The following is a 24,520-nucleotide window of genomic DNA, read 5'->3' on the forward strand; positions in this document are numbered from 1 at the left end:
GACCAACAATATGTAGATGTAGTGAGTAGATGTGGAGTGTTTCTGAATGGCCGCTATTTTGTGTTTATGTAGTTCATTATGCGTCTGTTGAAGCGTCTTTTCTCAGGTTACTGATGCACAAACACAGTTTTATGCACTATTATAACCTAATTTTCCTTGCATGCACATTAAGGAAATGAACTTTCGAAACAATTGTTCTTAAATAAAATATAATGCACTTTAAAAAGTTAATTTTCATTTCATTTCAAAAGATGCGATGCTTGATTTTGTTTATAAATATATTTATATTTTATATGATTTGGGCTTGCGCCCTCTTGTGGGCATAGGAGATAATACAGTACTTTTTCCCCTGTCACATTAAGTTTTGCGTAAAGAATTCGAATATAATTCGAATTTTGCCAATATTTAAGAAAAAAATTCGAATTTAGCTTTTCAGACATTTTGACAGCCCTAGTTTCCAGCGGATGCGGTGCGAGGGCTGTACCTGAGTAGTCGGTGGCGGTCCACACCAGCGCGTTGGCCGAGGTGTTCATGGGCTTGAGCTCGATGCTCTGGCTGATGGTGTGGTTAGCACAGACCTTCAGCATCTGCTCGCGTCTCATCAGCACACGGTAACACTTCTTAACGGGGTGGAACAGGATCTTGATGTCTCCCACGCCGCGCTCCTTCCACTGGTTGAGCTCGCTGTCCCAGCGGAAGAGTTTTGTTCTTCCTTTGAACAGGATCTCCTCGTCCTCCTCGCCAGACTTCACCTCCACCTGCAGGAGTCACGTCAACACGTCAAGTCAGCTACCTGTATCAATACTAGGGCTGTAACGATACGCAATATAAAACCGAAATCGCGATACTCAGAGCCACGAACCTGTCGCAGTGTGAGAAGGCAGAATCACGACACACTCCTTCCAACCCACAGAGTTATTCTTCCCGTCCAGATCTAATGCTACCACATCTTCAAATTACTATTAGTATTATTTGAAGTTAACATTATAATACGTAGATAATACGTAGACCTACACCACAAAACTAGTTGAGGATAAATTATTCAAAATTGGGCAATTCCAACATTATGGACGTGACATTTGCATTCAAAACTTGAAATAGAAATTCTCAGAAAATGCATTTTATACCAATATATTGAAACTTCTGTTTATATATCCATACTCCCTTAATAAAGGAGTCCAGACATTAGAAAAATATAAGTCATGTATTTTATATGTAAAATGAGGGAAATACACATGCGTTACGGACGTGACACTTTTTACTTTTAGGTGGCAAAATATATTTGAGCAATTCTGTGAATATTAGCGCAAATCAAAATTAATACTACCCACCGGATGAAGAAGGGTTGGCTCTCCACAGAACATAATATATTCACATTTATGTTCACATTTATGAGGAAAAAACAATGTTACGGTCGTGACAGTTCTCCATTATGGACGTGAGCGCTCTGAAAGCGGCACTACAAGACTGCTTTAAAACTTTCACAGAGACCTCAAACAGAAAGCACAAAGCCTTTCTTTAAAGTGAATTTCATTTTGTATTAATTGTATCTTAATTTAAGTTTCATCAACCAATTGCCTGGATTTAATAAATAAGATTAATTAAGATTAATTAAAAAATTATAATAAATAAATATAGCAGACAATAGATAATCATGACACTGAGGCGCCAGCGTGTGAACTGGAGCTCGTCTCATAAATGAACCGAAACTCAGCATACTTGCCTCACAGACCTGAGAAATATATCTATTGTCTACAGAAAGCTTGAAATCTCAACTTTTAAACAGAACAATTCAAAACGAAACAAAACTATGTAGTCCGTATGAAATGTGCATTTCTCTCTGGCGCGTTCACTACTAGGAAGATCGCGAGTCAGCATCGTCAACTTCATCTTTGCAGCCGACACAGAAAAAACTTGTTTATTAATAAACAATTAAAATGTCTCCTTGCTATATTTTACATATTTTTTCATAACTTTTGCCAGTTCTTTGTGACAGCTTTTAGGTGCTTTATTGGCAGTGCCACCCACATGTTACATGAATGTTATAGCTTTGGCTATTTATTTATTTTACTTAGGTATTAATATCCCCCCATACATCATATAACTGTGAAAGTCTGGGCCTGTAAAAGGCGCAACATCATAATGTTTTTACTGTGAAACGTGCAGCGCTCACATTTAAATCATAGCCGTTGAAGTTTAAGAAGCAATAACATTAAGCAATTTTGCAATTCCTGTTTTATCTGTCCCAAAATATAAGACCTCTTGAAATTATAATTAAGACTTTTAATATCTCATTTTAGATATTTAAGACTTTTTATGGCCTTAAATTTGATACCATTTTTAAAATACAAGTATTTTCTAAGGACCCACGGACCTGTTAACAAGCTATAGCTATAAATCATTAGAAAGAACTAAGGTTTAATTATAAAATATTAAATTATTATGATAAAAACTTTCTGTCAAGAAATCTAATGCATCCACTAAGGGGAAAAAAACCCTCATGTTCACTTCAAATTTCATTATAGAGAAGTATTATTTTTCCTTTTTTTTTTTTTACCCAGAATAGCGTGTTGTGAGCATTAGTGAGTACACACATGTAATGTAAAACCTATTTCATTCATACTCGTAGCCAGATGGGCCCTCCTGCTGAAAATCCAATAAATCTAAATAAATCTCTTACATGGGCAAAGGCATCGAGCTATCGCTGTAGCAGAATAAAATGCAGAGAGAGATCTGTTGACTGACGAAACATGAAAACAAGCACGATTGCGACAATATATGGTTCATCTGTGTTCAAGCCATCTGGGGTATTTTAAAGTATATTTATAATGGAATGCTAATCTATATGGCCTTTAAAATACAATAAAGTTATATAATTCTGCCTCAATCTAAGAAATGAAGCCATGTTAGACCTCAAAAGGACGTTTTTTTCAAACACTCGACTGACGTTATGAAGTGAAGTGAGTAAAAACATGTCATTAAATGTTCTCATTTGTTGGACAACAGGTTTGTAAATGTTTCTCATTACAAGTTTGGAAAGATGCAGGTTATGAGTGACTCAAACTCTCAGCGCTTGCTGAGATGGAGCAGCATTCACTGCAAACTGATGGATCCGCTCTGATCTCAGTGCTGCGCTTCATCATGAAACACACTGCGCATATAAAACTCTGTGATTTCATAATTGCACTCAGGTTTAATTCCGGTTAATCGTGCAGCCCTGGATTAACCTCACACACACTCACCTCTGGCAAGGACACGATCGGCTCAAAGTGGATCTCCTCATTAAGGGGAGATTCGTCATCATTGCCCTCCTCTTCTCCTTCATTGTGTGCTTCCCCTCCTTCATTTCGCACTGGTGCTGTAGGATTGAAAATAATCAAAGATATTTGAAATGAACAAAGACTTTTTAAGAGAGGAGTTTTCCACCCCCTCTGTCTACTACAAGGACCATTTGGAGTTCCCAAAGGCACAGAGCGGTTGATAGTGACCAAGTCCTGTAGGCCAAGATGTGTGTACTTTGGGGGTCGTTTGGGGGAAGTTGTAATGACTCAATAGCAGTATCGTATTGAGCCCGAAACTGCGCTCGTGTACTCGCACTCATTACAATGCTTCGATACATAAAACCGATACCTCGCAGAGTGTGTACAGAGTTGTGTCAAACTGACAAAAGAGCAAACAGACAAGGATGTCTATAAAGTCAATGTATCTATTTAGTAGAATATTAAACAAATTAAAATATGCATACATAGCTGCTGTGTGTGAGCTGATAAGCAAAACATGAGGAGTGGATTGAGAGTGCAGTAGCACAGACGCACAAACCATTATCACTCCCAAACCCTGAGAGGACCTGTCTGTGGTGACCACCTTGCGATCTGAAATCACTCCCATTATAACCCCTTCCATCAGGAATTCCCAGCTGAGCTGACACATTGGGCTGAGACATTGGGCTGACACATTGGGCTGAGACATTGGGCTGAGACATTGACCTGAGACATTGGGCTGAGACATTGAGCTGAGACATTTGGCTGAGACATTGAGCTGAGACATAGGGCTGAGACATTTGGCTGAGACATTGAGCTGAGACATAGGGCTGAGACATAGAGCTGAGACATTGGGCTGAGACATTTGGCTGAACCCATGTGGTCGTAACTAACCCTGATGAACACCTCTGAAGTAAACTAACCCTGAACTCCTCTGAAGTAAACTAACCCTGAACTCCTCTTGAGGTAAACTAACCCTGAACTCCTCTGAAGTAAACTAACCCTGATGAACACCTCTGAAGTAAACTAACGCTGAACACCTCTGAAGTAAACTAACCCTGATGAACACCTCTGAAGTAAACTAACCCTGAAAACCTCTTAAGTAAACTAACCCTGAACACCTCTGAAGTAAACTAACCCTGATGAACACCTCTGAAGTAAACTAACCCTGAAAAACCTCTTAAGTAAACTAACCCTGAACACCTCTGAAGTAAACTAACCCTGAACACTTCTGAAGTAAACTAACCCTGATGAACACCTCTGAAGTAAACTAACCCTGAACACCTCTGAAGTAAACTAACTCTGAACACCTCTGAAGTAAACTAACCCTGATGAACACCTCTGAAGTAAACTAACTCTGAACACCTCTGAAGTAAACTAACCCTGATGAACACCTCTGAAGTAAACTAACCCTGAACACCTCAGAAGTAAACTAACTCTGAACTCCTCTTGAGGTAAACTAACTCTGAACTCCTCTTGAGGTAAACTAACCCTGAACACCTCTGAAGTAAACTAACCCTGAACACCTCTGAAGTAAACTAACTCTGAACACCTCTGAAGTAAACTAACCCTGATGGACACCTCTGAAGTAAACTAACTCTGAACACCTCTGAAGTAAACTAACCCTGATGAACACCTCTGAAGTAAACTAACCCTGATGAACACCTCTGAAGTAAACTAACCCTGAACACCTCAGAAGTAAACTAACTCTGAACTCCTCTTGAGGTAAACTAACCCTGAACTCATCTGAAGTAAACTAACCCTGAACACTTCCGAAGTAAACTAACCCTGAACCCCTCTGAAGTAAACTAACCCTGAACACTTCCGAAGTAAACTAACCCTGAACCCCTCTGAAGTAAACTAACCCTGAACACTTCCGAAGTAAACTAACCCTGAACACTTCTGAAGTAAAACTAACCCTGATGAACACATCTGAAGTAAACTAATCCTGAACACCTCTGAAGTAAACTAACCCTGATGAACACCTCTGAAGTAAACTAACCCTGATTAACACCTCTGAAGAAAACTAACTCTGAACTCCTCTGAAGCAAACTAACCCTGATGAACACCTCTGAAGTAAACTAACCCTGATGAACACCTCTGAAGTAAACTAACCCTGAACTCATCTGAAGTAAAACTAACTCTGAACACCTCTGAAGTAAACTAACCCTGATGAACACCTCTGAAGTAAACTAACCCTGAACACTTCCGAAGTAAACTAACTCTGAACTCCTCTGAAGTAAACTAACCCTGAACTCCTCTGAAGTAAACTAACCCTGAACTCCTCTTGAGGCAAACTAACCCTGAACTCCTCTGAAGTAAACAAACCCTGAACTCCTCTTGAGGTAAACTAACCCTGAACTCCTCTGAAGTAAACTAACCCTGAACACCTCTGAAGTAAACTAACCCTGAACACTTCCGAAGTAAACTAACTCTGAACTCCTCTGAAGTAAACTAACCCTGAACTCCTCTTGAGGTAAATTAACCCTGAACTCCTCTGAAGTAAACTAACCCTGAACACTTCCGAAGTAAACTAACTCTGAATTCATCTGAAGTAAACTAACCCTGAACACCTCTGAAGTAAACTAACCCTGGAACAGAATCTGCTCCAGAGAGTTCAGAGAGTAGGTTACTACGTGTGGCTACTTACATACCCTGAAAGTTACTTCTGTTTTTGGAACCAAAAGTTGAGGTTATTCACTTACTTGCATACCCGGTTATGTCACATAACTTGCTTTCCGGAATACACCCCAGATCTAAACTAATGGAAAAGTTGTCCTTTAATTAAGTTCATTGAACATACTATTTAGAATATACACAATCATTTCAAATGATGACCTCTCAAAAATATTTTGTCACACAACACCATTTTTAGCTAAAAACTTCCTATGCATGTTGGCCGTTCATTTACACTATAATTGAGTTTTGGGGGCCTGAAAATGCAATCTTTTGAAAAGTGCCAGGTTTTGAAAACAATACTGTTATAGTCTCCATGTAAACTACAAAAAAAATATTTTTTGAAAACAGTGACATCATGCACATGCATATAACATGTTCAGTCTATAAGCGATTCGTTTTCTTTACAAAGCGACATCGCCATCTTCTGGCCTGGCATGAATAATACAGTGTTTTTAGTCGTTTTCACTGATCCTTGTGAATGGGGATTTTTTTGTCAATGTCGTCATCTGTACGTGAAAAACACAATGGAAATACTTTTCCATTTTAAGTTTATTGTTGTTGTGTACCCTGTGACTAGTCTCTACTTACGTGCTCATACCGTATGTTACATATACCCTCAGTTTCACAGACAAGGCTTAAGATAGTCCCAGACTAAAATGCATGTTTGAGCTGTTTTAACCGAAAGGAACTTGCATTGAAATATCTTAAAATATGTCAGTGCCATTGTTTTGTCCCAAGATGCACAACAGTAAGGTTTTTTTTTTTCTAAAGCATGTTTATAAAAAGCTACTTAAATACCCTAATTGAATTTAGCCCTAATCCTGGCTTAATCTAAACCCTTTCTGTGAAACAATAATGACTCACATTAATAATACACTTTAAATAATAATAAACATAACTGTCTTTAACATGCGGGCAAGCTTTTGCTAGTTATTATATAACACAGGAACCTTAATCTATTAGGTTGGTTCATCAAAACTAGTCTTGTTGTATTCTTGTTGTACAGACCTAAACTAATTGTGTGGAAAAGTTGCCCTTAATTTAATTAAATTGAACAATCTTGTTTTTGAGTGGTACAGAATAATTTCAAATGATGACATCTAAAAAATACTTTGAATAGCTGGCTCCAACTGTTTAAAAATGTATACACAGTATATTCCTTAGCCAGGAAAATTACAAGTTCAACCAAATTTACTAATTTATGGTGACTCAAGTTAAAAATATTTTGTGTGAATTATTACCTCAAATTTTTCAGGTTGAATCAATGTTATAACTTTTTTCAGTGTAACTGAATTCTTCATGTTCAATCTGAGTACAGTTTACCAGATATCCTGTGCAAATCATCATTTACATGATCAACTATAAACCTCTTGTGTCATGTTTTCTTTCTCTTCTACAGTAAGAACATGAACACACTCAGTGAGTTTTTCTGCTTGTTTTCTCAGTGACTTACATTGTAGGAAGTCGTTCCTGGTCCTGGGAACAGTGTTGGAGAAAGTGACTGTGGAAATCAACAGACATGAAGAGTGTGATTATCATGTCAAGAGAAAATGATCCCTGCATCCATTCTAAGACATTTCTAATATGATCTTCTACATGATCTGAGATGATGGAGGATAATTTCTGAGAGCAGAATCTCCAGGACTTTACCTCTGTCAGAGATCTTCTTCAGCTCCTCTTTGCACAAATCCTCCAGTTTTTCTCTCAGCTGACGGAAAGATTCTCTCACGCCATCAAAAGAGGAGAGAGAACTGAAGAGATTGTCATTTACGTCTGTAGATTCAGGAGGAGCTGAGAGAGACTGGAAACTCTAGAGAAATCAGAAATCAAAGCTCATCACCTCCACACTTCATCAATAACCTGCTCTACTGTCAGATTTGTGCGGCTCTTGCTGATCTTTAGTAACTCTCCTCAATCCAGCACTTCTCATATTCATTATATGTCATTAGAGCTACACATACTAGTGTTTGCCATTTACACTATATGTGAACTTTTTATGAAATCATTTGGATGAAAAAGCATCTGCCAATAACATATTGTAAATGTAACAGATCAAGCACATCAATGATGCTGACATTCAGGGCCGTTTCTAACTGGAGGGGGCGCCAGTTAGTTGTTAACATGGTAATAATGACACTACATTTTTAGCAAAAACATTACATGGTGAATTTTTGCAAAAAATTAGGTAAGGAATGAGATGATGATCTAATTGCAGCATATGACACAGGTACTCCACCTCTGACCTCCAAGCCCACTACTCCACCTTGGCCTGTTGACCCATCGGCTCCATCTTAGCTCTATGCTCCTTCAGTAAGTAGTGGGACGGGGGCCACAACCCTCTGGCAAAAAAGTCCATTGAGTGACTGGTGGAGGAGGAGTCCACGGTTGGAGGAAGAGCCACATTGGAGCCTGGGTGTGACCAGGAACCAAACGAGCCGAAGTGCAAAGACCTAGGGCAATACCACTGACCTGGAACTAGAGGTCTGCAAGCCCGTAGGGTCCCGACAAAGCCCGACACGCTGAGTCCATTCGGGCCGGGCTCAGGCCTTTCTCTTTTTTTTTTTTTACAGATCGGGGCTCGGGACGGACTCAGGCTCATTTAGCTTCTCTCCTTTCATCGTGCCCATACTATACACGCAGAACACAGGCTACTGTATGAAATATTGTTATATTGATAATATTATAAATAGGCAATGCAATACGCGATTACGTGAGTAACATGACGCGTACAATGCATTAGGTGACAGTTAACCATGCAGAGCATCAGGGAGAAGTTGGAGCGTGGGGAGTTACTAAAAGTTCCCAATGCTTCAGGAAAAGCTGCATTTTGAAAGAGTTTTGATTTGATTACCACAACAAACAATGAGCCTGAAGCCTTCACCAGTGGATGCTATTCTTTTTCTTCACAACAATCGCGAAATGAATGATGACCAACGTACATGTAGCCTACTCAGTTCAACAGATTTTTTTTTTTTGTTTATTTTTATTTATTATTATTTAATGTTAGCCAGTTGGCGAAGAGTTCTTTGAAACGTTGTTCTTCAAGGCAAGGCAAGGCAAGGCAAGTTTATTTATATAGCACATTTCATACACAATGGCAATTCAAAGTGCTTTACATAGAAGAAATTAAAATAATGAAAAGAAATAAGAATAATTAAAACAGTTTAGAAAAATAAAATAAAATACAGTACTTTTAAAAAATAAAAAAGAATATTTATTATAGATCTTTCTTTCAAAGGATTCCCTTAAGACTTAAATCTTTCAACCTTCTTTTAACCTTCAATCTTCTTACGACTTCCATCTATCAACTTTCCTTTAACTTTCTTTTCTCCCTCATTTACTCACACGTTGTTTTCACTTTCTTTAGCACTTTAGCACTGCGTTCACATTCTTTCTCAGACGAAAACTTTAATATCGTCATTTAAATACTGTTCTACTTTCAAACCCACATTAATCACTTTCACATTATCACCTTCTGAGTGGGCATTTACAGTTTCGGGCTAAATGCCCTGCTGACATAGGAGAAATTAAAATAATTAAAAGAAATAAGAATAATTAAAACAGTTTAGAAAAATAGAGTAAAATACAGTACAGTACAAACAGTCGGACGAACAGCGGCACAGTGCTCATTCAGTAAATGCACAGCTAAACAGAAGTGTTTTGAGTCTGGATTTGAATGTGACCACTGTAGGAGCACCTCTGATCTCTTCTGGAAGCTGGTTCCAGCTGTGGCTGGCATAATAGCTAAAAGCAGACTCACCATGTTTAGAATGAACCCTTGGTATTTCTAGCTGATATGATCCTAATGATCTGAGTGATCTGTTGGGTTTATATTCAGTGAGCATATCTGCAATGTATTGAGGTCCTAGGCCATTGAATGATTTATATACCAGTAATAATACTTTAAAATCAATCCTAAATCTAACTGGGAGCCAGTGTAAAGACCTGAGGACTGGTGTGATATGTTCATATTTTCTGGTTCTGCTCAGAATCCTGGCGGCAGCGTTCTGTATGAGCTGCAACTGTCTTATGGTCTTTTTGGGAAGGCCAGTGAGGAGTCCATTACAATAATCCACCCTGCTGGTGATGAAAGCATGCACAAGTTTCTCTAAGTCTTGTCTGGAAACAAAGCATCTAATTCTTGCAATATTTTTCAGATGATAGTATGCTGATTTAGTTATTGCTTTGACATGACTACTGAAACTAAGGTCTGACTCTAGTGTCACACCAAGATTCCTGACTTGATGTTTAGTTGTTTTACCCCTAGAGTGAAGGTATGCGTTCACTTTGAGAACTTCATCTTTGTTTCCAAACGCAATAACTTCAGTTTTGTCTTTGTTTAATTGAAGAAAGTTTTGACACATCCAACTGTTGACTTCGTCAATGCATCGGCACAGGGAGTCAATGGGGCTGTAATCGTTAGGCGATAGGGCTAAGTACAGCTGTGTGTCGTCTGCATAGCTGTGGTAAGCAATTTGGTTATTTCTCATTATTTGGCTCATTGGGAGCATATACAGGTTGAACAGGAGTGGCGCAAGAATTGAGCCTTGAGGGACTCCGCATGTCATGGATGTCCACTCAGACTTATGGTCTCCTATACTCACATAATAACCTCTCCCATCTAAGTATGACCTGAACCATTTTAGGACTATCCCAGAAAGCCCCACCCAGTTTTCCAGCCTGTCAAGAAGTATGTTGTGATCGACAGTGTCAAATGCAGCACTGAGGTCGAGTAGTACCAGCACTGATAATTTTCCTGAATCAGTATTTAAGCGAATATCGTTTATTATCTTTATGAGCGCTGTCTCTGTGCTGTGGTGCGGTCGGAAACCAGATTGAAAATTGTCAAAGTATCCATTCGAGCTTAAGAATTTGTTCAGCTGATTGAAGACAACTTTTTCAATGATCTTGCCTATGAAAGGAAGATTTGAGATCGGTCTATAGTTGCTTAATATGGTCTTATCCAGATTGCTCTTTTTCAGGAGGGGCTTGACAACTGCAGTTTTCAGGGAGTTTGGAAAACTCCCAGAGAGAAGTGAGGCATTTACCACTTCTAGAAGATCTGCTTCTAAACTGTTTAGCACAATTTTGAAGAAAGATGTGGGAAGTGTGTCAAGGGCGCATGTTGATGTTTTAAGGTGTTGTACGGTTTCTTCCAAAATTTTGCCATCAATTTCTTTGAAGTCAGACATAGTAACTACTTTCTCAGGTGGTCTGATCTGTCTGACCCCAGTGCAACTCAAGGATGTGCTGATCACCTTTCTGATATTATTGATTTTCTCAGAGAAGAAAGAAGCAAACTCACTGCACTTGCTGTTGGAGAGCATTTCACTAGGAATCTGGCTTGGGGGGTTTGTCAGTCTCTCTACAGTAGCAAAAAGAGTGCGTGTGTTGTTTAAATTGCTGTTTATAATATTTGAGAAGAAAGTCTGTCTAGCTTTGCCTAGTTCCATATTGAAAGCATGCAGGCTGTCTTTGTAGATGTTATAATGGACTACAAGTTTTGTCTTCCGCCACATGCGCTCTGCTTTTCTGCATTGTCTTTTCATATGTTGCACTGCTGTTGAGTTTCTCCAAGGTGCTTTTTGTCTGCCACTCTTCTTCCTGACTTTAACAGGAGCAATATCATCAATTATATTTTTAACTTTTGAGTTAAAAGAATCAAGGAGAAAATCAACAGAGTCAGCAGATATGCTTGGTGTTAAGGATATAGCCTTCATAAATAGTACACTAGTGTTCTCATTTAAGCATCTCTTCTTGACAGACACAGATCTAGCTTCAGTGGCAGGAGAGATCAATATATCAAAGAAAATACAGAAATGATCAGACAGGGCTACATCCTTAATAAAAATCGATGAAATGTTTAGACCCTTACTGATAAGTAAATCTAGAGTGTGTCCATGATTGTGTGTGGGTCCATGTACATGCTGAGTCAGATCAAAAGTTTTTAAAACAGTTTTGATTTCTTTTGCCATATTGTTTTCTGCATTATCTATGTGAATGTTAAAATCTCCAGCAATGGCAAAACAGTCAAACTCTGAGGTAATTGTTGATAACAGTTCTGTAAAGTCCTCAGCAAAGGCTGGAGAATATTTTGGAGGCCTGTAAATAATGATAAGTAAAATGCGAGGAGCACCTTTTAACACAGTACCCAGATATTCGAAAGACGGGTAATTCCCAAATGATATTTGCTTACATTGATAGATATCTTTAAAAAGAGCAGCTAGACCCCCACCTCTCTTAACAGCTCTGCAGACACTCATAAAAGTAAAGTTAGGAGGGGCTGTTTCATTGAGGATTGTTGCACTGCAGCTGTCTTCTAGCCAGGTTTCATTTAGAAACATAAAGTCCAGGTTGTTTGTGGTTATTAAGTCGTTGACTAGAAGTGATTTATTTTTAAGTGAGCGAATGTTTAAAAGTGCTAACTTAACAGTCTTACTTTTTGTCCCCACAGCAATCTTAGTTTGACATGTAATAGGCACCAGATTAGTTGGGTTTGCTGTACGGCTATTGAAGGCCTTAGACTTTCTATCTTGTAATAGAACAGCAATAGTGAAAGATACAGGCACACTGGGTTCCCGCTTGTTCTGTAAACATTTGAGAAAGTTACTGTTATCATAACAGGAACCCAAAACACATCACTGAGAGCTGGTATCAGTTGTTTTTGGTTCACCTCGAGCAGATGGAGGAGGGTGTGGGCCCTGGCGTTTTGGCCGAAGAGGCCGAAGAGCTCTCACAGGAGGAGGGGGCGGGCGAGCTCGGCGCGCAGGCTTCGGTGTTTGAGGTGCCTGACGATTTTTGGTTGGTATCTGGGGGCTTGCAGCAAAAGAGTGGGATAGTCTGGTTCCAGCATGCACCAGTTCTTCCATTCTCTGTGAGAAGCACAGGAGTGGAGTCGCTGGCGAGAGTGAGAAAGTATCTGGTGAAAGGGGCTGTTTCTCAGGTGTTATAGGAGGCTGTGATATGCTGTCCTGGCTTCCCTGGCTGTTTTCCAGGAAGTCGTCCTTGGGTGCTGAATCTTGGAGCAGTTCTAATATGTCTGTCTGTGATGAGCTCTGTGGGCATGGCTCAGCTGAGATTGTGTCCGTGAGCAGAGGTTGTTGTGGCTCAGTGGTGTTATCATTGTCCTTGTGTGATATGTCAACCGCATGTCCATCTTGTTGCTGAAGTGAAGTCCCGTGTTCATTCATACTGTTTCCAGGTGTGTGTGTGTCGTTCAGATTGACACACACTGCAGAAGGATGATTGAGGGAGAAGTCGATATTGTCCTTTAACACTCTTGAACCAAGTTTGTTTGGGTGATGGCCATCCCGATGAAATAGTTGTCTCTGACTCCAGAAAAGATTGAAGTTGTCAATGAAGTTTACTCCTTTTATATTGCAGGTTTTTTGCAGCCATGTATTAATCCCAAGCAGCCGAGAAAACCTGTTTGTTCCTCTTGCTGGGAGTGGTCCACTGATGAATGTTTGAACTTTCAGTCTTTTAAGTGTTTCAAAAAGTTCATTGAAATCCTTCTTAAGGAGTTCTGACTGCTCTTTATGAATATCATTCTTCCCCACATGAATTATGAGTCGATTTGCAGTCTTATGTTTCATCAGAATGTTCTGAAGTTCCCTGTTTATATCAGAAGTTGTTGCTTTTGGAAGGCAGCATGTAGTTGTATCCCTGCTGCTAATGTTTCTGATTATGGAGTCTCCCACTATCAGAGTCCTGGGCTCGGCTGAGCTCTGAGCTGAGTGCCGCTGTCTGCTCGACCTTGAGCGCCAGTTAGCATCAGTGTTAGCTACTGGCTGATACAGTCTGTGTTCGATCACATTCATCACGTTTGGGGATTCCTCATTTACATTCATTAGTACTTCAAATCTGTTCTCAAGATGTATAGGTGTTGGTGGGAGACCAGTGTTTGCCATCCTTGTCAGAGCTGTATCTGGGGTAGAGGATGCTACTGCGGCAATATGTGGGGCTCGTGACAATCTGATGTCTCGAGTGCCTTTGGGTCTCGCTCCCTGTTTGTGCCATCGATTTGTGAGTCGATCGGCTTGTTTCTCTACCTGTCGAGGAGCACTAGTTTCATGGGACTCACCGGCTATATGCTGAGGGTGTCCATGACGAAGCTCTGTTGTGTGTTCCGTCTGGTTTGGTGGTCCCGTAAATAACTTTGTTTCAAGAACTGCAATCCTTTGTAAAAGTCTGTGGCAGTTAGTGCAGCAAGTAGATTCCAGAAGAGGCATTTTCTCTCTTATCCTTGTAGGCAGTTGTGTTTTCCTTTCCCCGGAATGTAAGCTGGTCGGGTAGAAGAATTCTGCGTTTTTGTGGTAATCCAAACTTTGTCGTTTGAGCACTGTGCTGATTTGCTGAAGTTAAAATTAGGTGATAAAAGGAGCTAAAATATAAAAATATAGAAGATAAAATATAAAAGCGATAGAGCAAAGCGCGGAGCAGTAAGCAAGAGCGTCCGAACGGTAGCTGAGCTGAGCAGGAAGCTCAGTAAAGTTACTTAACATCAAAAAAAGGTAGGCCGTGCCACCGTAAATCTTTATTTACAGCTGGATCACATTTGGCTATATAATTCTCTACTGCATGCTTATGGTTCTCTTTAATGGACAGTCTGTATTAATATTTGTGGGCATGATTGTCGGTGGTGGTAGTTATGTTTGAGGCCTATAATAAAAGTTTACCTCTTAGTAGCGTGTGTGTGTGCGTATAGCAGAGACAGCACGAATCAGAGAGCGTGAAGTGATATTGATGTTGGTCTTGGGTCGGGTCGGGTTCGGGCTAAAAAATTGCAGACGTTGTCAGGCTGGGGCCGGGTTAGGGCTTGAACACCACGGACCAGGGCCGGGTTGGGCTCTGGGAAAAATCCAGGGCTGGATTTTTTTGGGCCGTGCAGGGCTGTACCTGGAAGTTCAAGAAGGAGCCACAGGCTCACGGGACTGAGGTGAAACTGGGGGCTTGAAAGAGCGAGGCAGATCCAGTGGGAACAATGATGAAGGAGGAGCCGGAGGGAAGCAGGAGCCATGTGGAGTCAAAGGGGTGGTGGTCCGGAAGTCCGTGGTGAAACCAGGGTAATGTCTGACCAAGGTCTGACCAAGGCTTTTATGTGCCTGGTGCAGTAGCCACTGAAGACTGATTGGTTATCAGTATCACCTCTTTTCTCAAGAAAGCCTCTAGCTTGTTTACCTGCCCTTCTCTGATAAACACTTGCCGCCATGCTGAAATTAACTACATTCCTCACTGATAATGGCTAAAATCAGTTTTGTTATATTACTGAACGCTTTTCTAAACAGAAATCTATAATGATAATGTATTGTAATTATACATTATACAATTAAGTGTTGATGCACTTGCCTTTGTCCTTCAGGTACACCTATTATGGCCTTGACAGCAACAGCGGACCTGGATTCCCGAGCAATTATCAAATGACAGTTGCCATTGAAGAATGCCACTCACGTCACCATAAGCCCAAACAGAACAAATATTAGGCTTGGCCTGACTACTTGGCATTTGTCTTCAGATACTATGGACTGTCTGAACTGGGTTGTGAGGAAACTGAAAGATAACGACCCAAGAATGTCGCCAGTAATCATCTACTGCCATACACTGACGACTTGCGGAAAGGTGTTCTGTCACCTAAAAGAGGAACTTGGTGATGACGGCTGGGTTGATAGGGATCCAGAACACAGGGTAGTAAACTTACTTATCAGTATGTTTCATAGCCAAACACTTCCCCATCACAAGAGTAGAGTACTTGCTTCATTAGATGGCGATGGTGCATGCAGAGTGGTTGTAGCCATGACAGCTCTCGAATGGGCCTGAACTTTCGCAACATATCCCATGTCATAATGTATGGCTCACCTGAGGATGTGGAGGCCATTGTACAGGAGGTTGGCAGGGCTGGGCGAGATGGGTCTCCATCACATGCCATTATTTACAATGTAAAGCAGGATATAAGATTGGATGAGGGTGTAAAAACACTGTTAAAAAAGGGCACCACTAGCTGCCTTAGGAAGGCGTTATACTCACACTTCGAGCACCACACTGAAAGTGTTCTACCAGGACATTTGTGCTGCTCATACTGCCACTCAGTTTGTTTGTGCAGCTCTGCAGGTTGTGACTTGGCAATACCTGAATACGAACTGTCTCAACAAGACGTTCATGCCACAGTCAAAAGCAGGGAAGTTACAGAGGATCACAAAGAGTTGATTAGAGATCTTTTGTACAGGTACAAGCTCAGCTTAGTCCAGCACATACATCTGTACACTAACAGCACAGATTGCACTGGTTTTAGTAACAAGCTGATCGACTGTGTTCTTGAGCGTAGCGCAGAAATATTTGATCTTACTTTCATAATGGACAACCGACCCGTGTTTAGTAAAAGGCACGGACAGAAAATTCTCAGGGTATTTTTTTATTTCTTTGGAGATTTTGAATACACTGACGTTGATCTGGCTGCGGAGGACATTGTGGTGCCTGACCAAGATTACACAGGTTACTTTGATGATGACTCTGAGCCAGACACCATATCACTATGTAGCAGCTTTGAATCTGGGTTTACACATCTGAGGAGTTCAGACTGATGCCTAAAAGCAATATTGAAACATTTGTATATAGTTGTACATATGACCACCGACCCGTATTTGAAAGTACTCCATGAATGCTCTCCAAACTTATGTCATATGACTGCATATAAATAAAGTTTGAGATTGATATATTTGCAGTTATTGTCAAAGTCTTTATTTCACATTTACATCCAACAGAAAAAAGGGGTGAAAATGAAAGTAACAAACAAGCTGAAAATGTTGTGTATGCAATTTGTTTTACATGTAAATATGTAACTTGCCGAGCAAATAAAGTAGGTTTAACAATGTACAGATTATTTTCAAAGGGTCTGTATACAAGCTTAACAAACAAAGGAAAAGTGTCATTTTCTTTCACATTTCTCCAATCTATTTTACTCTTATCCATTGTCAAAGTTCTTTTGGAACAGATTGTTGATTTTGAACATGTACCTTGCCTAACAATGAAAGTATATGTAACTACAGATTATTCACAATGGGTCTATAGACAAGATAGGAAACCACAAATGTGTGTGATTTACTTTTTGAGTTTTCTCCACTCCGTCATTTTGAGCCTCATCCACTGCCACATATCTTTGTATTTGATTTTGCGCAGTAGATTCTTGTCAAAATTAGGGTAGGCCCGAAATTCCCTGCCAGGTATTTCTGTAAACAGTTGACCCGCCTTGAAAACATCTATCAGAGTAATAACATCTTGTGTCTGCTGCTCGGCACAATGGGAGCCAGTTGGAGTGTTGATACCCAATTCGCCATCCACCTTATCCATCATTTCCTTCAAAACACCAATGGACTGGCTGACCCGGCGTGCTGAATTTTCAGAAAGGTTTGGACCCAGACCCTTCAGGAAAGACTTAAGGAAATTGTTCCTTAACAATTTAAGTTATTCCAATTTCACGCATTCACCTGCAGTGTCATGAGTAAAGTACTGTAAGCATAGTGGCTGTGCCCATAGGCTTCATAATACAGCATGGCAACTTTGTACAACCTCATTAGTCTCTCACCATCACCCTCTTTTATCGCATCAAGCATGTCCAAAATCAAAAAGCTAAAACTAAGCCTTGCCAAGGTGTGTTCTTGTTTGTGGTCTCGTTTGGTCAGTGACGTATTCCCAGACAACGTTTCAGAAGGAACATCCAAGTTGTGCTTTTTAAGCTTGTGGTTGTCTCTGGCTTTGAGATATGCGTATACCTGTTGACAGCCCTGTGCTTGACAAGGGTAATGCTTTGTCTCTGTCGATGTCACAGAAGCTTTGCAGAGACCAGTCATGGTCTGAGAGACGGGTAAGCTGAGAGACGGGTTTCTCTACCTCTCAGTGCAATCGCAGCAGCAGCACAGGTGACAGGACGGGAGTGGTTTGTGATGGTTGAAAAGACAGACAAGAGGAGTGGTGAAAGACGCTGGAGGTCTGACTCAAGGCTGCTAATAGAGAAAGATCTCAAATCTTCTGGTGAAGACCTCCACAACATGAAATTCTGGCTGGGGTCGCAAAGTGTTTTGCATTCACTTGCAATGACTGTAAGGATGATGACCTTCACTTCCTGTAGAAGCTCCTCATGCTTCATGATTAATTTGACCGCCGCTTTCCATTTTTTGTTGTTTATGTGTTTCACCATCAAAGCATCCTCAGCCTGACACATCTTTTGTTTAGGGCATTTGATGATGACCTGAAAGAAGTCAAAGAAGTTCTAATGTGAAAATTATTTATTGTGGTAATAATCTACAATGTAGAGTAACGCAGTCGATGGCTACATTCACAACTATGTTGACAAGTTTGTTAATGGTCTATGAAGTGTAGAGTAACTTTGCAGCATATCATTACTTTTACAGTCAAGATCTATATAAGCTATCAAGACCATGCAACATCTGTACTTCGAATAGCCTACAAAGTTCACAAGTTATCTCAGTCTGCTACTCATGGCATGACATAGAATTTTTAAAACCAAAGCCCTTGATATAGACATCTGATGGACACGAGGACATCAACAGCTTTAGTTACAGCGGTTGAAAACAGGGCTAGTACAAGTAAACATATCAATAACTGATGTTGGTCCCAGAGTAACTGGTGGGCAACATATCTGTAATGAAAATCAGGCTGTTCTGCACTATTACTGGATGTTAAAACATATGTAACAATACAACTAACATACCTCGGTGATGCTGCGTCGAATATTATCTCTTCCAGAACTTGCAGGTTTATGGCAGAACTTTTTCAAGGCCCTGGGCGTCTTCGAAGGAGTAGGCTCACGTTCTCTTTTATCTGAACGACCTGTAATCGTTTCTACTGCAGAGGCTTCCTCGTTCTTTTCATCCTCCACCCATCTCCAGTACACCGGCAAGTCACGTTCAAGTCTCGATAAAAGATTGAGACACTGCTGACAAATCCTGTTCGACTTTGCCGATGTTTTAACTACCGCCACTCCAACATGCAGTAGTCTCTCGGCAATACTTAATAGTTTCTTCTGTTTTTCAAAGATGGTTGATGAATGTACAAGCACACCCGCAATTCTCATATTTTTTTCACAAAAACGGCAACAGTCATTATGCTCCATTACCATAACATTTGGTAGCTTACAGGAATCTCTCCATCAAACTTTTTGCCGAAGTTTTAACTACCGCCACTCCAACATGCAGTAGTCTCTCGGCAATACTTAATAGTTTCTTCTGTTTTTCAAAGATGGTTGATGAATGTACAAGCACACCCGCAATTCTCATATTTTTTTCACAAAAACGGCAACAGTCATTATGCTCCATTACCATAACATTTGGTAGCTTACAGGAATCTCTCCATCAAACTTTTCCGTGAAACACTTCCCCATCGACTCATTTCCGTTGCTCTGACTACTTGCTACGACTACGGTTGTAGCGCTATCCTATTGCGTGCAGAGGGATTTTGAGAGACAAACCGTTTATCCCGCCCCTCGGATTGAGCCGTGCCAATGGTGAGTTGCCAGACCTAACATCTTGATGTAGGTCTGGCTTGCCAGGCTAATCAGGTACACCACTGATATAAGAAATCGTTTAAAAATCATAACAAAGTTTACATGTTATGGAAGTTTTGAATTGTTGGTGGCACTAGTGGAAATTAGCAGCTAAATATATCTTCCAGAATGTGGCAGGAATGGCGATTTTGCTTTCGTCATTGTTATTTGTCATTCTAGCCTATTATCTGCACCCCTGGGCTATAAAAACAGGAACGTATGTGCCTGTTATGCGTCACTTTTTGTGAACTGCTGCATCGTTAACACGCTTCAGTCATCACTTCCTGGGAACCGGATGCGAGCACCTGAGCTGGTAAGGAGAATATACTGCTAGTTGTGTGTATGTCATGAAGTGTATTGGGTTAAGAGAAGTGCGTTCTGTCTAATGTACATTTTAGAGACGCTGATTAGTTTTGGACAGCATGCTTCCGTCTTCTGCTGTACAAGCTTGTTACTGTGTAATCGCTGTTTGCATGAACTGGATGTGGACACTGGAGAAGGTAGGGAGAATTTGTTGTTAATCTCTCACTAATCATTCTTAGTGGAAGCACTGTTCTGTGTTTAAGAACGTTGCCTAATCTATTTCCTTTCTCAGTTGTGAACTTGATGCAGTAACTGGATTGCTGTTGTTTCTCTGCTCTGGTCCTCGCCAGAGAAAGCTACGGTTTCGCTGTCTCTTGATAAAGCATTGACTCATTCTCTCGACGATCGGTATGTATTAGTTTTACGTGTACATACATTAGGTTAGGAGAGAATGAATCTAGCAGAGTAACAGTCTAATTTTGTTTATAGGTTTGTGACGGCCCATAACTGCATTCCAGTCGGGGTGCTTCGCGTTCATTCACGGCTGCAGTGCTATCCTGTTTAAAATTTGGGGCTTCAGCTAATATTTTTTGTTCTCTTTGGCTCCTTTATATTGTTTCTAGTTTCTTTTGATTTGATATTACAAGATTAGTGCTAGAGTCTGAATTGTGATTTTTGTTTTTTTTCTTTCATTCCAATTTATTTGATTCTTTAATTTTGTTTTGTTTGCTCTCTTCAGTTGTATTTGCTTTTTCTTTTTCTAAAGTTTGAACAGTCTACTTCATCTTGAATCTAATTATATTTTGGGGTTTTTCTTTAATTTTGTTTTACCTGCTTCCTTCAGTTGCAGACTTTGTTTGATTCATAAGTTTGATTGAAGTTGGTATTTTGTTTCCTTTGTTGATTTCTTTATGTGAATATATTTTGTTGGCATTGTGGTTTTGTTTCAGCAACTGTTTATTGTCTCATTAGTTGCATTGATTTTGGTTACTTTGTGTTTTGATTGAGCTTGATAATCAACCCAGCTCTCAAAGTGATGATTTATTTGATGTGCATCTTTTTGTGTGTGTTGGCAGGGCCTGAGCACCAGGGGTAGAGGACTAGCTTATTTGGGTGATGGTATCTTCGTCACCATGTGTTGTGTTAACACCTGTGTGTGTGTGTGTGTGTGTGTGTGTGTACAGTGAATTGCAGTGATCCTTCATCTGCGGGTGGCATGGTCTAACTTTCTGTCTCTGTTGGTAAGCCCTCGTCCCTGGCCTTGACATTGTCCTAAACCCTTAGTGGCCTGTTGGGTTGGAACAAAGTGCTCCATATTTATTTTAACATTGTTCTTTTTTTAAGAATTGTCAATAAAGTTTATTTTTGTACGATGACCCATGTCTCTGACTCTTATCGGTGATACAAACCTGTGTATGCCTTTTGCAGGGGCTCATTCTAATTCTTTAGGTTAAATTCCGTGGGTGGCGTAGTCAGAGTGTAAATGGTACAGTCTTGTTAATTTATTATAATTCATTAAGATAAGCACCCTTTTTGCCCTCAAACCCCAACCACAAGAGAGAGCTCCAAAAATTGTTTCCTAAGAGATGAGATGACACTGATAAGTGTCTCTTTGAAAAGATGATCAGATGAGAGTCTGACTGATGATTCTATAATAACCGAACACACAGATCAACACTTCAGTCAGCGGCTCATTCTGCTCTCATGAAATGTTTCTCTGTGAGTCTCTTGCTCAAGTCCACTATGATCCTGTTCTTCTCGATCTCTGTTACCTGCAGGAAATGTATGTGATCCTGTGTGTGTGAAAGCTGCTCCAGCTCAGCGTCTCTCCTCCTCAGATCATTGATCTCCTGCTCCAGTCGCTCCAGTCGTTCTTCAGCTCGACTCACTGCAGTCTTTTCCTGATCTCTGATCCGCTGTGTCGCCTCAGAGCGGCTTCTCTCAATGGAGCGGATGAGCTCAGTGAAGATCCTCTCACTGTCCTCCACTGCTGTGTGTGCAGAGCGCTGTTAGGACACACATCACAATCACACAGTGAGCTTCAGTGAGTCCTGACTGAGACTTCTCAAACTTCTCTTCTTCTCCAGACTCACCTTATGAGACTCTACAGCCTCTCTCAGCTGCTGAAGATCTTTCTCTCTCTGCTGGATCCTCTGCTGGAACGACCTCTGCGTCTCCTTCAGCTGCTTCTGCAGCACAAACCAATAACACAGATGGCACTACTGTCACTATATCATCATGTGAAGAGTTGAATCCAGTAACAGTAGAATTAATGACCAATGGCTGGAGGTTCAAACTCCTGAAGGGATGATTGATCAGTTTTACCACCATTGTACATGAATTTACATGAAGCATAATGCATAGTGTTTATTGTTCAATTTATATGTAAATGAGTTCAATTAAGTCCTGTTTCACACTGCAAGCATCAGTTTCATAAAAGTGAAACTGACACAGATGTAAAGCATCACAATGACAGCCCCTGCGGCTCAAATGGAGTCAGATTTACTGAACAATGTCAATTTTGTCAATGTCAATTTTTTTATATATAGCAACGTTAAGCACAACCTAGGTTGACCAATGTGCTGCACAATAAAAACATAACAATAAGACAATACAATTTAATAAATAAAAACACAATGCAATAAAACTTCCTCATTAATTATACGCCAACTCAAAAAAATTGTTTTACCTTAGATTTAAAAAAAGATAATGATCATGCAGCTCTAATACAAAACGGCAGAGCATTCCACAGTCTGGGGGAAGCTATTAAGAAAGCGTGGTCACCCCTGCAAAATATTTTCCATTATTTTATGTTGCTTCATTAAAGCCTGTTTTACAAAATTTTGTGTTGATCAATGTTTACGGTGTATTTTCACCATATTTTCTGTTAAGTTAAAGTTAAAGTTAAAGTCCACTTACAGCTGCTGTTCACTTCTGTGACGTCTGCAGTGTGAATGATGTTTCCTGATCATATGGTGCCAATATAAACAGTGTCAACATTATTTCATCAGTGTGTAGTTTCATACCTGTTTCTCTGTCCTCTGTGCTGCAGCTGAGACAGTGTCGTGGTTTTTATGTTCGTCCATCAAACACATTAAGCATATAAACTTCTGGTCAGTGCGACAGAAAACCTCAAGGAGTTTATCATGTGTTTGGCAGATCATCTCCTGCAGTCGTCCAGTGGCATCAGTCACTTTATGTGGCTTACGGGAGAAATATTCCTCATGACGGTCAAAATGAGTTTGACAGTAAGACTCCAGACACACCAGACAGGACTTGACGGCTTTGTGTTTTCTTCCAGTACAGACGTCACACTGCACATCTCCAGCTCCAGCGTAACAGTCAGCAGGAAGATTAGTCTTGTTCAGTTTCTCCACCAGTTCAGCCAGCATGGTGTTTTTAGCTAAAGCAGGTCTTGGACTGAAGGTCTGTCTGCACTGAGGGCAGCTGTAGACTCTCTTCTGATCCTCCTGATCCCAGCAGCCTGTAATACAGATCTTACAGTAACTGTGTCCACAGGGAGTGGTCACTGGATCCTTCAGGAGATCCAGACACACTGGACACAGGAACTTATTCTGATCCACTGAAATTCTGGCTTCTGCCATTTTACTGCATGAGACACACAGACACACAACAGCTCAACTACACTTCAGTTTCTCTTTCACAAACTCTTCCTGCTTCCTGTTTCTGTGTTTGAGTGACGTGTGCAAAACAGTCTGTAAAAAAGATGACTCATTCCTGGTCCTGGACAGCCTTATTCCTGTAGAGTTCAGTTTCAACCGTACTCCCACACACCTGGATGTTATTTTAAATGCAAAAACCTTTCTTAGTTGATTCATGTTTGTTCAGTAACAGCTGAAACGAAACCCTGTTGTGTCTCTCCAGGAATAGAAAGAAGAAACCTGCTGTAAAGTCACAGATCATAAAACATCCAATAGATGTCAGTCTCAGACAGTCACACAAAAATGATTGAGAATCAGGAAGACTGCATCATAATTACTACACTTGTACGGCATTAAAAGTGTGTCCAGTTCCAGAGTCGGAAAGTAAGTAATTACAAATACTTTCAAATAATTAAATTGTGGTACTTTAACTTTTACTTGAGTTGAATAAAAATAAAGATTTTAACTTCGCTACATTTTTATTTTTTTGTGATTCTTTATTTATTAAACATTTTGTGTATTTAACTATTTACAACAAAGCCCAAGATCAACAAAGCCCTATTCTAAATACATAGAATAGATAAATATGACAAGAAATTAAAATAAGATTGCCCAAAACTTAGAAGGATCTCAAAAACTTCTTGATAAAGTCTCAATAAGGTCCAACCAAAATTGTATTGTCTTTCTATTGGCTCCGAGCACTTTAGCTGTGGTACACTCCAGAAGGGCAATGTCCAGTAGATATGACATCCAGATAGACATAGCTGGGGTAGTTGGTTCCAACCACAGTTTTAAGATAACCTTTTTAGCAGCAGTAAGGTCAACGGACAGAATCCTCCTTTGATTGACAGACAGTGACAGCGAAGAATCATCCAGCAGAAGAAAAATCAGAGGGTCCTTTTGGATTGGAATCTTCAGAAGATCTGTTAGTAAGTCCTGGACTGAGGACCAAATTGACACAATTTGAGAACAGTCCCAGAACATATGCATATATGTACCTAAATTTTCACTATTACACAAGAGACAAAAAGGATCAGATTTTCTTTTCATTTTATATAGTA

General features: G+C 40.2%; 1 protein-coding gene and 1 long non-coding RNA gene across 3 annotated transcripts in view; both read right to left on the bottom strand.

Moving 5' to 3' along the window:
- Positions 1–23,765, bottom strand: part of LOC309503335 (uncharacterized protein) — a 28,176-nt gene extending 4,411 nt beyond the window's left edge. Inside the window, exons 1-8 of one of the 2 annotated variants that reach the window (XM_082176126.1) lie at positions 22,824–23,765; positions 21,891–21,986; positions 21,570–21,803; positions 7,590–7,749; positions 7,393–7,440; positions 5,966–6,016; positions 3,243–3,358; positions 485–758 (exon numbers count right to left, since the gene is read on the bottom strand). In XM_082176126.1, the coding sequence (XP_082032252.1) occupies positions 485–758; positions 3,243–3,358; positions 5,966–6,016; positions 7,393–7,440; positions 7,590–7,749; positions 21,570–21,803; positions 21,891–21,986; positions 22,824–23,402 (1,558 nt within the window). In that variant the 5' untranslated portion in view covers positions 23,403–23,765. The remainder of the gene's footprint in view (positions 1–484; positions 759–3,242; positions 3,359–5,965; positions 6,017–7,392; positions 7,441–7,589; positions 7,750–21,569; positions 21,804–21,890; positions 21,987–22,823) is intronic. The other variant, XM_082176127.1, reaches the window with a different exon arrangement.
- On the bottom strand, positions 7,760–18,801 carry LOC309503518. Its single transcript, XR_014207683.1, has 3 exons — positions 18,664–18,801; positions 8,529–18,180; positions 7,760–8,485 (listed from the first exon to the last, which is right to left on the bottom strand). It is a non-coding gene; the product is annotated as an uncharacterized lncRNA (long non-coding RNA).
- Positions 23,766–24,520: the final 755 nt, after the last annotated feature.

This window comes from Leuciscus leuciscus (assembly GCF_965113295.1).
Source record: "Leuciscus leuciscus genome assembly, chromosome: 7".
Taxonomy (NCBI): domain Eukaryota; kingdom Metazoa; phylum Chordata; class Actinopteri; order Cypriniformes; family Leuciscidae; genus Leuciscus; species Leuciscus leuciscus.